The following is a 15,180-nucleotide window of genomic DNA, read 5'->3' as shown; positions in this document are numbered from 1 at the left end:
ACTGCAGGGATCAGTGCTCGAGCCCCAGCTATTCACAATATATATCAATGATTTGGATGAGGGAACCTAATATAATATTTCCAAGTTTGCTGATGACGCAAAACTAGGTGGGATTGTGAGTTGTGAGGAGGATGCAAAGAGGCTTCAAGATGATTTAGACAAGTTGAGTGAGTGGGCAAATACATGGCAGATGCAGTATAACATGGATAAATGTGAAGTTATCCACTTTGATAGGAAAAACAGAAAGGCAGAGTATTATTTAAATAGTGATAGATTGGGAAATTTTGATGTACAAAGGGACCTGGGTGTCACTGAAAGCAAACATGCAGGTGCAGCAAGCAGTTAGGAAGGCAAATGGTATAATTGCAAAATACTGCGGATGCTGGAAATCTGAAATAACAACAGAAAATGCTGGAAATACTCAGCAGGCCAGGCAGCATCCGTGGAGAGAGAAACAGAGTTAACGTTTCAGGTCTGGGACCCTTCATCAGAACTGGAAAAAGCTGGAGATGTAACAGATATTAAGCAGGTGCAGAGACAGGTGGGGGGGGGGTGGTTAGGAGGGGAGGAAGAAATAGAAAGAACATCCTGTACTTTTGTAAGAGGCAGGAAAGATAAAATGTTGCAAATGGGAATGGCAAAAATCATACTGCATGAAAAATGGGGGCAGGGATAATTATCTGAAATTGTTGAACTCAATGTTGAGTCCGGCAGGCTGCAAAGTGCCCAATCGAAAGATGAGGTGCTGTTCCTCGAGCTTACGTTGAGCTTCATTGGAACAATGCAATAGCCCGAGGACAGAGAGTCCAAACAGAGGCAAATGGTATGTTGGCCTTCATTGCAAGAGGATTTGAGTACAGGAGCAAGGATGTCTTACTACAGTTATACAGGGCCTTGGTGAGACCACACCTGGAGTACTGTGTGCAGTTTTGGTCTCCTTACCTAAGACTTGCCATAGAGGGAATGCAGCGAAGATTCACCAGACTGATTCCTGGGATGGCAGGACTGTCTTATGAGGAGAGATTGGGTCGACTAGGCCTGTATTCACAAGTTTAGAAGAATGAGAGAGGATTTCATAGAAACATATAACTTTCTGACAGGGCTAGACAGACTGGATGCAGGATGGATGTTTCCCCTGGCTGGGGGGTCTAGAACGAGGGGTCACAGTCTCAGGATACGGGGTCAGACGTTTAGGACTGAGATGAGAAATGTCTTCACTTGGAGGGTGATGAACCTGTGGAATTCTCTACCACAGAAGGCTGTGGAGGCCAAGTCACTGAATATATTTAAGAAGGAGATAGATAGATTTCTAGCCACAAAAGGCATTACGGGGTATGGGGAGAGAGTGGGTATATGGTATTGAGATAAAGGATCAACCATGATCATATTGAATGGCGGAGCAGGCTCAAAGGGCCGAATGGCCTACTCTTTTTCTATGTTGCTACACTCTCAGTGCCTTTAACGTTCTTTCTATAAGTGGCACCCAAATCTACTCTATTTATTATATCCAAAATACAATTACCATTTTTATGGCTTTATCAAGCAGCGCTCTCACTTTCAAGGAATTATATATTTGAACGCCTTGGTTTCCCTGTTCCCTGTTCATCTGCACCCTTCAGTGCCTTTCCGATGAGCATACACTCCTATTCATTGTATTTCCTCCCAAAATACATTACCTGGCACCTCCAAATTAAACTACATTTGCCCCCGTCTCCCCATTCTGTTAACCTGTCTGTCCTTTTGAAGTCTTTTACAGCCTTCCTTGCTGTTTGCCAAACCCCTTCGTTATGTGTCATCAGCAAATTTGAAAATTGTGTTTGCTGTGCCCAAGCCCAAAGATATGTGGACCCAGCACTGACCCAAGGTTTATGACTTCCGATCCTTTCCCAATCTGAGCAACACTCATTTATCTGTTGGTCAACAAACTTTCCATTCATGCTGCTACATTTTCTATTATACCGTTTGGCTGAATTGTTGTAAAAACTTTGTGAGACACCTTATTGAATGCCTTCTGAAATTTCAAAGACACTTCATCTACTGCATTGATTTCATTAATCCAATCATCACTTCTATTAAACTCAGTTAAACTTCTCAAACACAACTTGCCTTTAACAAATCCATGCTGGCTGACCTTGATTATTACATGCACTTTTAAATGCTCACTAATTTGATTTTCTATATACATATACATCTTAAAAATCTTACATATGGCCATAAACCTTTCTTCTTGTTATCACTATTTTTGGTAATATTTTTACCTCGATGTTTGACTTTGAAACATATATAATGACGGTAGTGTTTGTCAAAGGTTGCCTGCCACGTGCAGTTGCAGACCTCTGGTCATTAGGTAGCAGTGTGACATGATTCAACTTACATTTTTAGGTAAGTTTCACATTTTTAATTTGTTTCTTTTTAAGTTTCCCCTCTCCTGTTTCTCCAACTCTAGGCCTGCTACCAGCTGCCATTTTATTTTTAAATTGTTCCCCTTGCTTACTGCCTGACTCAGTTCACGGATTTCACTGCCTGGCGAGGCACTGCTCTTGGCAGCATCTTTTTTTTAAATTGGGATTTGCTCCCTGGGCCTGTCCTGCTATTGGTAATAATTTTTTTAATTAGGCCCCATTTCCTGGCTCAGACCCCCTACCACGAACTGGCAAAGCTGGCTAGATCGCAGATCCTTCCCCCTCCATCCGCCACCCAAAACCTACCTACAGCCTTCACTGTATCCTGCCCAACCACCACTGATACTTCCAGCTAATCAGCACCTACACCTCAAAGCAGGCAAATTAATAAGAGAGAAAGAACAGTAACACACACAGAACGACAAAAGTACACCAAGAAAGAGATAAGCAAAGGATGACCGAGATACAAGGAGAAAACAGCAGTGACAACTAGCAGAGGAAAGCAAGACAAGAGAACCTTCAACACAAGAATGCCAGCGATAGGTGAGAAAGACAATGTATGCTTCAACTTAATATGAGCAATAACATAGCCGGCCCACTTATTAAAAAATATTGGCCCGTAATTTGCAGTCAGCGGCGAAGCAAAGGTGCTCGCTGTTGGCCCTGAAGAAAGCTGCCCACCGAGATCTCATAATCTCTGTGGTGAAAAGTTAGCCTTATTCGACGTTCAATTGATTTCAACAGTCTGTAATGGGGATTCCGAGTACAATGCTGCTGTGATGTCAACAAGCTGTCTAAGCAGCCAATCACATTGCAGAATTCTCAGACAAGATACCAGGAAATGAGAAGCTGCTTTTATCCAGATTTTTCAAAAAAATATTAGAGAGCGAAATAAAGATTGGGACTCTCACATGGGGATCAGGTAGAAATATCATGAGCAAAATGTTTTATTTTAAAAGTTTTTTTTTTAATTGTAATTTTTATCACAATGGAGAAATTTGGTACTCCACAATTATAAAAATTAGTTTTTCAAGGCCAGAGCATTTGTTTACCAGTCAATACGCAGTTAAAACCCTAGTTATACCAATTCCAACAAGGTTTAACATTTAATGGGGTATTTAACAGTGATACTACCGCAGAAAAGCCCAAGCTTTCGTCAGTTTCACTGGTTTGACTGATTGCTGGCTATGGCGGGGGGGCGGGGTGGTTGGGGGTGGGGGCGGTCCACAGCGCAGCCTGTGTCGGAGCAGTGAATGACTGACCGCAACTTCAGGATTTTTGTGTTTAAATGCGCATGCGCTAAATCCTGAAGTTGCGGTCAGTTTCAGAGGGGTAATGACGGTGAATGCTGAGAGTTCGCTGTCATTGCCCACTGCAAATTCCAGGCCATTATTTCTTTATTAATATTCTAAAAACACATCTCCCCACATTTAAACTACTTTCCTTCCCTGCCAACCACTTCTTCCCCACCCTACCTTCCTACTTACTGTAAGCAACACCACAATGGAACCATGAGGTTTTATATAGGAACAATTGTTTTAATTAAGTTTAATTGAGAGATTGGAACCAGGCCAATTCCCTATGGCAGACTTTATGAACCGATATCTGAGCCAAGCAAGTGTGTGATACTCCAGTGCACTGATGATGATTGACCTGTTGTTTTCTTCCATTAATGGAGCCTGGAGGGTTAGACATCTTCTGGAGGCTAGGATTCTTCCCACTTGGCTCTAGATAATCCCACAAGTCAATGCCGTAATGAGGTGGGTAATGAGAGCTGGACAAGTAGCAAAATGGTTGTCAGTTCTTTGTGCTACTAAGCTGCGGGAATTAGCTGGTTAAATTCCAATAGTACACCCATGCATAATTGGACTCCCTAAACCAACCTGCATTTGAGTTCTCTGGGTTTAGTAAGTGGTGCATGTCCTTGAGAGAGAGAATATGCAACTCATATTGGATATATAAAAACCCTCCTTATGTTGATTCTTCAGTAATTTGATTTGGAATAGGAAGTTTGGGAGGTGTGTATAATAGGCACCAATCTGATAATGCCAGTTTTACACCATTGTGGAAGTTGACATTTCTGCCCAGTAAGCCAGAGAATATGGTCTCTCTGCTACCAACCTTGGCTGTCTTCATATTGACATTTCTCGATGCCCTTCCTCCTCTATTCCTTCTGTCTCTCTCTCTCTCTTATCAAGTGTCAGGTTGGCTGAGTGATAGCACTTTAACCTTTTGAATCAGCAAGTTAATGGGTTCAAGTCCCGTTCCTGAATTTGAGTACATTACCTATGCTATTGCTTCAGAGCAATACTGTAAGTGCTGCATTGCTGGGGATTCCCTCTTCCAGATGAGAAGTTAAACTGAGGCCTCATCTAACACCACAAAAACAGATTAGCTAGTCATGTATTCCTTGCTGTTTGTGGGACCTGCTGTCAACAGATTGGCTGCTGTGTTTGCCGACATAACAACAGTGACTACACTTCAAAGATAATTCACTGGCTGTGAAGCACTTTGGGATGTCCCGAGAACATCAAAGGAGCTATATAAATACAAGTTATTTTTCTTCATCTTCACCTTCTTTCTCCCTAACACTCTCTTTTCCTTCTGTGTTCGTTTGCCTTTTCTCTCTGTATTTTTTTGGTCTTTCCTTTCTGGTGGGCGACTCCTGTGGTGTGACAAGGAAAGGAGCCACCAATAGCAGCAGGTAGCATTTGCAGTGAAAATGTGGCCTTAAGCAGCTCCCTTCCCATTCGCTCCCCAATCACTCACACTTCACCTCCCCAGTCCTTGATTGCATCACGCCCCTTACCCATTCACTTTCCCAGTACTCATTCCTCTTCTTACCACCCCCTCACTTCCACCACTACCACTACATCTTCCCTTTTGAACTAGCTGCTTAAATCCTGTGTCCTCCCCTTTTCCTCAACCCTCCAGCCACTGTCCCCGCCTCCCACCTGTTCCTTCATAGGGTGAGTGGTGAGAGGCCAGAGGCTCGCAGGCACCCTCATCCTCCACCTGTTTGCCTCCTTCTCTCCTTACATGTGTGTATTATATATCTATCTATCTATATAATATGATGAGAGATACTTGGTACAATCCGTGTAACTTCTGTTCATGTGCTATTATGCTCGTCCACTCAGCTGGATTTTTGAATCAACTTATAAACACCGGGCTAGAAGTTAATTATGCCCCATAACTGGTGCACTTCTAGCACACACCCAAACAGAGAGGCCCAAGTCTTGATAGACATCAGGCTCCGGGCTTTATTGTAATATTGCTGGCAAGCTGTGGGAGGTAATATTGCCTTCAGAGGCAACAAGCTGGCTGATGCAAGATCACTGTGGGCCTGCTGTCTTGCCAGCAACTGCTCTCCAGGACAACTTGGGAAGGTGGCTGAGCGCGGACTGGCAGTGGCCTGCATTCGTGCTGTGGAGCCAGGAGGAGTATAGTGGTATCCAGTGGTCCCTTTAAAGATTGCTGGTTAGGCTGCTGTAGAATTGGAAAAACTCTTCGGTGCATGCCCAGCGCATTCTATGCCTTGTTCTTGATCAATTTTTGGGAGGGAGCCTAAATCTGGCATTAGGCCTCTGATTTGCATATATGAGGAGACTAATGCCTATTTTAGGCGGGCATCATGGACGCCTGGGATGTCGCTTTTACCAATATGGTGGTGCTCGTACCCCAGGTGCTGGTCAGGTGCAGGAGCCTGTGCCCCAGAATTGGTTCTTGTCATCCCTGTTTTATGCCCAGAAAACAGGCACAATGAGGACCAATTTCCCCCACAATTTCCTCCAACACTATACGCTCAGGACAGCGGTTCGCTCCCTTTGCAGACTTTTGGAGTTGAAATAATCTTTTGATGTCTGTGTCTAGATATTTTTAAAAGCCTCTCTCTCCCTCACCCACAGAGAGCATAAGAGTTTGCCAACACCAAGGTTCTAGATGCCTTGCTGAATGACTAGATATTGCTCACAAATTGCCAAATCTTTGGTCTCTGAAAGAAACTACTTTCCATTTCGCATACCAATTACCATTCGTCTGCTCACAGAACCGCAACTCCACATAGGGCTGTCCCAAACTGCTAACACCTTTTTAGGCAACTTTTGCTCAGAATACTTTAAAAAACATTTATATCCAAGTCTTTCTCATGGGGAAATGACCAAAGAATCCTGAATGGTGATGCCTTTATTTTGGGCAATAGAAATTTCAATTAAAGAGGGAAGAATGGGGGGAATCTAAAATTTTCAGATAGCATTTTGTGTGATTTTGGGGGAAAATCCACACACTGTGGTTAGATTGAGCATTTACAGCATGGTAAGTTTACAGAGCCAAAACCTATTATAAATGTGTACATAGGAATTTATAATGGTAAAAATGTGACAAAAATGTGACAACAGGAAATGAGGCTGTGTAGACTGGAAGTGCTTGCAGATGTAAGATTTAAATAAGAGATCGTTATTTACAGATAAGTACATGCAGTGTCTAACCAAAGTAACTTAATTTGCACCATTATATACTGACCACCTTGGTATCTATTGGCTTCTAATTCACAAGATTTACAGCTCCAGTATAAAGTGAGTAAGTGTCTCAATTTAGTCCTGACCTACACCGCCCAGGCACTGCTGAGCCCGGGTTTGCTGGAGGCTCGTATAAGCATGCTTTGTTCATTCTGGTCTTTCCTATATAATAATGTTATGATAAATGTTTTCCTGCAGAGCTACTGTAATGAGCTATGAGTATTACTGAATTTGTAGGCAACAATTAAGTAGACTTAATGGCAATTTTGAAATTAATATTGATAAAATGGAAACTTTGCTGAAAATTCCAGGAAGAAATCGAATAAATCACCACGAGAGTAATTCTCCCAGGGAAAAAATAATTGTTTCAAATGCTAACTTGGCATGACTAGGCACGTGCAGTTAAGAGCATTTTGCCAAGTTTGCTTTTATACACATTAATAAGGAAAACAAATGTACATGTTTTATATGATGCAGTTGGCTGGTGACTAGGACAAGTTATTAATGTCTTATTAATATCAACAAGTTAATCAGTAAGGAGCCCCTGTCACACTCAGATTTGCGCTGCGCATACTCCTAGCAACAAAAAAGTTCATGCTTTAGCTGTGGCGTTCAACGCTCTTCTCTGCAACTCGTTTTACATTGGCCTTCGAGGGCTGCTTTCACTGCCTGTTTCTGTTGTTTGGGTCTTGTGCACCCAGCAGCAACACCTTTGCAAACATGTATGATTTCCTGAGGCTTTCAGGCCTTTTGGAGTTCATGCCTCTCCATAATTGATGTTACCAGAGTGGCTCAGCAGAGAGAGAATGCAACCCTACTCCACCATCTCTCTGTTGATAAGAAACTGACTTTTAAAAAAATGAAATTTAAGGTATGGATATAATTTTCTTCTGTAAAAAAGAAAAATGCATTCAATAAAAAGTACTTCCCCTTGACTTTCCTTCCCCTTTAATCCATTTCATTTAGAGTATTGCGGACATTTTTCAACTTCAGCCATGCCAAATAAATGTCTTTGTTGCTGCTGCTTTTGTGTAATTCACAAGCGTGCCTTTTGTTCTTTGACACACTTCTAACACCAATCTTAAAAAGTGAGGGATCAAGGGGGAAAATTTGGTTTCTTTGCGCCTCCTGTTAGCGCCCTAAGAGGACGTTAATGGGGCGCAAAGCAACTAGCGCCCGGGCGCGGCGATGTTTGCGCTGCTCGTGAAATTGACCAGATATTTTGCGGCGGTGCTAAATACTACCGCCACGATCTCCTGCGCTTGCAGATCGTGACGTCAGTCGAGCGTGCAGCACCCCAGTAGCGCCCCGGACCAGATATTGAGTGGCGCCCCCTGCCTTACCGCCTGCCGTTAGCAACGACAGGTAGAGAGGAACGTTTTGCAGTTGGAAGGGATTGGGGGAGCGTTATTTAAAGGCGGCCGCTTCCTGCCTATTTTTGCACCACGCATTTGGAACGAGAGAGAGAGAGAGACATCTGGAGCGATTCAACGCTGTGTGATGGAGTTTTGGGTACTGAGCAGCACTTTGCAGATTCATTTTGATTTGGCCTTCCTTGCATCGATTTAGAAGAGACTATGGGGGCTGCACTCTGAGCTCTTTCTCTGGGCCTCTCCATTGTTTTTTCCAGCAGAATTGATGTACAGGTCTCTCCAAGCCAAGATTCAAGGCTGCAATGAGCAGGGTGTGGATGGAGAGCAAGATCGACCCTCCCCTTTAAGAACTGGCTGGCGCCAGTGTGTCTGTGTTCCATTGCTGACTGACATCACATGAGCTTCGCCAGTGCTCTGAGGTAGCGTCTCGTTCCTGTGTTAGCGCCTTCAGAATCACAGAATCTACAGTGCAGATAGAGGCCATTTCGGCCCATCGAGCCTGCACCGACACATCTCCCACCCTATCCCCGTAACCCCGTAACCCCACGTATTTAATCCCCTAACACTAAGGGTCAATTTATCATAGCCAAATCAACCTAACCTGCACATCTTTGGACTGTGGGAGGAAACCAGAGCACCCGGAGGAAACCCACGCAGACACAGGGAGAATGTGCAAACTCCACACAGACAGTCGCCCGAGGCCAGATTTGAACCCGGGTCCCTGGCGCTGTGAGGCAACAGTGCTAACCACTATGCCACCGTGCGAGGTGTGTAGCGCCTGATTTAATGCTCCAATCACCTCCAGGGGCGATAGAAGCCAAGTTTGCAGTCAGAGGTGATAATTAGCGCCAGGCGCTAAACTTTGCGCCCAGCTGATAATTGCCCCCAAACAGAGCTATACCGAATTTCTCCCCTCAATAATTCTATTTCTTTAAATTCATTCATGGGATCTGGGCATCCCTAGCAAGGCCAGCATTTATTGCCCATTCTTAATTGCCCTCGAGAAGATGATGGTGAGCTGCCTTCTTGAACCGGTGCAGTCGATGTGGTGAAGGTATTCTCACAGTGCTGTTACGGAGGGTGTTCCAGGATTTTGACCCAGCGACGATGAAGGAACGGCGATATGCTTCCAAGTCAGGATGGTGTGTGACTTGGAGGGGAACTTGGAGGGGAACTTGGAGGTGGTAGGGTTCCCATGCGCCTGCTGCCCTTGTCCTTCTAGTTGGTAGAGGTCGTGGGTTTGGGAGGTGCTGCTGAAGAAGCCTTGGTGAGTTGCTGCAGTGCATCTTGTAGATGGTACACACTGCAGCCATGGTACGCTGGTGGTGGAGGGAGTGAATTTTTAAGGTGGTGATCAGGGTGCCGATCAAGCGGGCTGCTTTGTTCTGGATGATGTCGAGTGTTGTTGGAGATGCACTCATCCAGGCAGCTGGAGAGTATTCCATCACGCTCCTTACTTGTGCCTTGTAGATGGTGGAAAGGCTTTGGGGAGTCAGGAGGTGAGACACTCACCGCAGAATACCTAGCCTCTGACCTGCTCTTGTTGCCACAGTATTTATGTGGCTGGTCCAGTTAAGTTTCGGGTCAATGGTGACCCTCAGGATGTTGCTGGTGTGGGATTCAGCGATGGTAATTCTGTTGAATGTAAAAGGGAGGTGGTTAGACTCTCGCTTGTTGGAGATAGTCATTGCCTGGCACTTGTGTGGCGCGAATGTTACTTGCCACTTATCAGCCCAAGCCTGAATATCATTCAGGTCTTGTTGCATGCGGGCATGGACGGCTTCATTATCTGAGAACTTGCGAATGGCACTGAACACTGTGCAGTCATCAGCGAACATCCCCATTTCTGACCTTATGTTGGAGGGAAGGTAATTGATGAAACAGCTGAAGATGGTTGTGCCTAAGACACTGCCTGGAGGAACTGCTGCAGCGATGTCCTGAGGCTGTGATGAATGACCTCTAACCACCACAATCATCTTCCTTTGTGCTGGGTATGACTCCAGCCAGTGGAGCATTTTCCCTCTGATTCCCATTGACTTCAGTTTTACTAGGGCTCCTTGATGCCACACTCGGTCAAATGCTGCCTTGATGTCAAGGGCAGTCACTCTCACCTCACCTCTGGAATTCAGCTCCTTTGTCCATGTTTGGACCAAGACTCTAATGAGGCCTGGAACCGAGTGGTCTTGGCGGAACCCAACTGGGCATCGGTGAGCAGGTTATTGGTGAGTAAGTGCCGCTTGATAGCACTGTCGACGACACCTTCCATCACTTTGCTGATGATTGAGAGTAGACTGATGAGGTGGTAATTTGTCGGATTGGATTTGTCCTGCTTTTTGTGGGCAGGACATACCTGGGTAGTTTTCCACATTGTCGGATAGATGCCATTGTTGTAGCTGTACTGGAACAGCTTGGCTAGAGGCGTGGCTAGTTCTGGAGTACAAATCTTCAGCACGACAGCCGGGATGTTGTCAGGTCCCATAGCCTTTGCTGTATCCAGTGCGCTCAGCCGTTTCTTGATATCACGTGGAGTGAATCGAATTGGCTGAAGATTGGCTTCTGTGATGGTGGGGATCTAAGGAGGAGGTCGATATGGATCATCCACTTGGCACTTCTGGCTGAAGATGGTTGCAAACGCTTCAGCCTTTTGCACTCACGTGTTGGACTCCACCATCATTGAGGATGGGTATATTCTTGGAGCCTCCACCTCCCATTAGTTTAATGGTCCACCACCATTCACAACTGGATGTGGCAGGATTGCAGAGCTTTGATCTGATCCATTGATTGTGGGATCTCTTAGCCCTGTCTATAGCATGCTGCTTCCGTTTTTTAGCATGCATGTAGTCCTGTGTTGCAGCTTCCCAAGTTTGGCACCTCATTTTTAGGTACGCCTGGTGTTGCTCCTGGCATGCTCTTCCAAACTCCTTATTGAACCAGGGTTGGTCCCCTAGCTTGATGGCAATGGTAGAGTGAGGAATATGCCGGGCCATGAGGTTACAGATTGTGGTGGAATACAATTCTGCTGTTGCTGATGGCCCACAGCACCTCTTGGATGCCCAGTTTTGAGCTGCTAGATCTGTTCTGAATCTATCCCATTTAGCACAGTGGTAGTGCCACACAACACAATGTGAAAAATGTGAAACTGTTAATGTGAGAGTCAAGAGAGAGTGTCCTGAAAGTTCCATCTAACTCTACCAATGGCGATGGGGGAAGGGCCTCTTTATGGTTGACAACTTGACGAAATCACAACTTACTTATATTAGAACCAATGCTTTGTCAAATCATAATTATTAGGACACAAAATACTCCATTTATGTTGACAGTTAGAGGTTGGATCCGACCCCAAATTCAATCTCCATTTGTCAGTATAAACGTTGTATTTATGTCGGGTTTAAACTGATCAAACTGAGGTAGAATCCATCTTACTACTAATTTGGATGCACACCAATATAAATCGCAGGCATCCAACCCATACCAGCTGCTACATCTGCTTTATAATACCAGCTATCTATTCTGGCTGTTGTGTAATAAATCACAACTGCTCTCCCCTCCCACCTGAAAAAATTCAGAATTTGTGTATCAACAAAGGCAGCTTTTGTGTGCATAAGCAAGTGAATATTGAAATTAAATTTTCGTAATGGAGCTATTCCACAGCCATTGCTCTTGATCTGCCCACATGACTTATGGTGTTGAGTCTTCATATTAACGTGGTATTAAGCAGACCAACAGAGCTCTGTGGGAGGGAAACTGAAAGCAAGTGTCGCCATAGTGCAGGTCTGTAAAAGTTTTTTTGTAATGCATTCGTTCCTAATGACGGGGAGAAGCTGTCGTAAGAGATCTGTCACAAATTGGCAGACTGCTAGGCTACAAGTTTGCTGAAAATAGCATGCTTTACTGTATCTCCGTCTCTTTATGTAAAGCCAGCCAGGCCCCTTGTAAGCTTTCCAAATTTCACACTGGCAGTGAGGCCCACTTATGTTTTTTGCAGCATGCCGATAGCCTTCTGTTTATGTTTCTATAAATGTGGCTCATTCTCTGCACAGTGCTGCTTTTGGTAGAATTGTATTCTGTGTGAATAAAAGACAGCTTGGAATGAAACATATTCACTGTTCGCTGCTGATGAAATGTAAATACTGATATTTGCTGTGACGTGCTGTGTTCAGCTGTAAGGTGTTTATCATTTATAGATGATGCAAAAGTAAACCGCGTTAATATAATATTATGCACATAATCTTGTTTAGCTTAATGCTAGAGCATGGTTTGTGTGCATGTATGTCCAAATGTAGTACAAAATTAGAATCCTTTCTCTCAGACTGTGTTATAAACAAGCTGGACTGTTACTTCCATTAAATCCATTGAACCATCTTTGCAATGAGTAAAAATATAGATGCTGGTGCTGAGCTCTTGCAGACCAGGAATGTTTCAGACTGCTCATGGTCTCTGTTGGAAACAAGATGCGTGTAAAAACATCAGATGAGCACAGGATCAGGCTCGACTGAGATACCCGCTATCCTCCACGGTTGAATAACCTGCCAACACTTGTTATATAAGCAGATAAAGAATAACCACTCAGACAAGGTACCCAAGGTCTGACCGTGTCGATGGACCTGTATCCCAGCAAGAGTCAGCAATTTTGGGGGAAGGAGGGCAAGGGTAGAACATTGGGGAAAGGGGTGAAACTAATATTTCTGTTTGAATTAATTATGGAATCATGTAAATACTAAGGGAACGTGGGTGGGGACAGGGGAGATGCTTGCAAATAAACCTGCACCCTTCAGTAATTCCCATACTGTTGAATAAAAATGGGTTGCTGCATTCCTTACAAAGTGTTGTTTCCTGTTAACTGACATGGATGTCAAGCAGTGTAGTGGGTGGCTTCATTGTGTATTTTCTCTGCTGAAGAAAGGATGTGTAAGACTAGGCAGAAAGGTAACACCAGTGAAAGAAAATAAATAAAAGCTTGAATCTGCAACACTGTGAATGAATAGTACACAAACAAACACACATTTGCAGCATTAAATATTATATGAAAATGGTGGTTGCAGAATAAATCTCAGTTACCACTTATCTGTTGGTTCCCCCTGATGGCTAAGGTAGCAAATAGCTGGATCATATAGACAAGGAAGGATCTAGGTTCAATCCCCCATCTATGCTGAGTTAACTGATCTCAGCCGCTGAGATCTGCAAATGGCTTCACAGCCCTTGATCTAGGGAAGGGAAACTTGGCCAGGATTCTCTCTCCTGATGGCTATTCAGCCATCGCTGCTGGAAAGTGCATGTGTGGATGGCAAGTGAGGATAAGGTTGGGCTCAGCTGTGACTTTCCCTGTGGTTGAGCAGTCTTGTGATACTCACTGTCAGCATTTACACACAAACAATGGGCACTTAGGTGAGGTACGAGGAGCTGCAACTGCCCTGTGGAACTGTACCCTAGACATGTGGGGAAGGGACAAAATTGGTAGAAAGAAAATCATAAGTAAATTTCAAACTTTTTTTAAAAATCGAAATGTTTCGAAGTGGAATCTCAACCTTTATATTTACATTAAAATGTACTGATGGATGTGACTTCATGCAACTAACTCAAGGATGGTTTGTTGCAAGTTTATTTTGTGAATTTGACTTCATTTGCATGTTACGTAAAAGTTGTATCTGGCATACCATTTCAATAGAGTAAAAACTCACCAGCCACCCCAAATGCCTTTTGATATAATAGGTGAGAGTGAATAAGAGAGCCCGTTAGATCAGATGTTTTATAATATGCCAGCATTTGGTTTTGGATCAGGTGAAGCTGAAGCTAAAATATTGTCCTAACGGGTCACATGTCTTGAGCTGTTTTTCCAATTAGATCCCGTCTTCCATTTACTGATCTTTCAGGAAAGAGCACTTTTAAAATGGACCTAAACCTCTAACTATAGAGCTAAACCTTTTTCTAGCGGGGTTTAAAATTAGAATGACAGTTGCGCCAGCAACAGGCAGAGGCGCACAGCGGGTGCAATTAGAATTCTAAAATCAACATTCCACGTGAGTATAGCGGGGGCAGAACAGTGCTGTAGTATCTCATCTGAGTGCTGATATTGGCTCCACAGTGACCAAATCACAGTTACAATAAAGAAGGAAGTGGATTTGTTCCGAACATTATTATTAGCATACAGTGTATATAAAGGAACACTGATAAAAATGACAATTAGGGCCAAAGTCATTTTGGGGCACTGCTAAACACATGGTAAACTGCTTGAGTAATGATGGGTTTCAGGGTGATTGTGAGTCTATAAAGACAAGAGGTAATGCTGTTAATATGGAGTGGCTTTTCCCGATTTAGCTGCTTTTTACTGAGTTGCAGCTTTTAAAGCTTTCTTTTTAAATTTGGTGCATTCATCTGTCTTTTTTTCTATGCTACCCTGTTGTACAGCTGTTAGCTTACTGAGACAGGCCTGTTTGCTTGTGGCACATAGGGAACAAGAGATCCAGTGTTTTTGACTGGTGCTACTTTCCCACCGGGCTATCCCATTTATGAGGAGACGCGGGTGAAGCTAACGGTCTACGATGTCAAGGAGAAATCCCAAGAAACCGTGAGTATTTATTAATTCCTTTTTAGTGTAACACGTTTTCTAGATACATAAAATGTAAAGCCTGAAAATGTCAGGTTTTTTTTGTGAAGTATTCAAGCAAACTATTAATATGCATTTACTCGGCTGGCAGTTTGTGCCACTACGTTGTGTTAAACAGATTATCGTGAATCTGGCACAGCACATCAAATGGGAGGCAGTCCGTGTTTAGCCTCAGTGGTGTTCCTTTGTATTTAATATTGTGCAGCTGCCTTGTCGAGCAGTCATAATTGAATCTCTCAAACATGTGGAAAGCACTGACGTTCTCCAGTCAGGGGAAAAAAACG

General features: G+C 43.8%; 1 protein-coding gene across 10 annotated transcripts in view; it reads left to right on the top strand.

Annotated features, from left to right (window-relative positions):
- inpp4b (inositol polyphosphate-4-phosphatase type II B) overlaps positions 1-15,180 on the top strand; it is a 1,159,724-nt gene that overhangs the window by 631,728 nt on the left and 512,816 nt on the right. For 8 of the 10 annotated variants that reach the window (XM_086009058.1, XM_086009093.1, XM_086009087.1 and 5 more), the window contains exon 9: positions 14,741-14,857. The exons of 1 other annotated variant lie outside the window; for it this stretch is intronic. In XM_086009058.1, the coding sequence (XP_085865184.1) occupies positions 14,741-14,857 (117 nt within the window). Of the gene's footprint in view, positions 1-14,319; positions 14,512-14,740; positions 14,858-15,180 lie in introns of those variants that run through there. One more of the 10 variants, XM_086009111.1, reaches the window with a different exon arrangement.

The sequence above is a fragment of the Somniosus microcephalus genome, chromosome 2 (assembly GCF_052327205.1).
Source record: "Somniosus microcephalus isolate GS21.2 chromosome 2, FLI_Smic_1.0, whole genome shotgun sequence".
NCBI classification, from domain to species: Eukaryota; Metazoa; Chordata; class Chondrichthyes; order Squaliformes; family Somniosidae; genus Somniosus; species Somniosus microcephalus.
The sequence above is the reverse complement of the archived record's forward strand: the minus strand, read 5'-3'. Positions and strand labels throughout refer to the sequence as shown.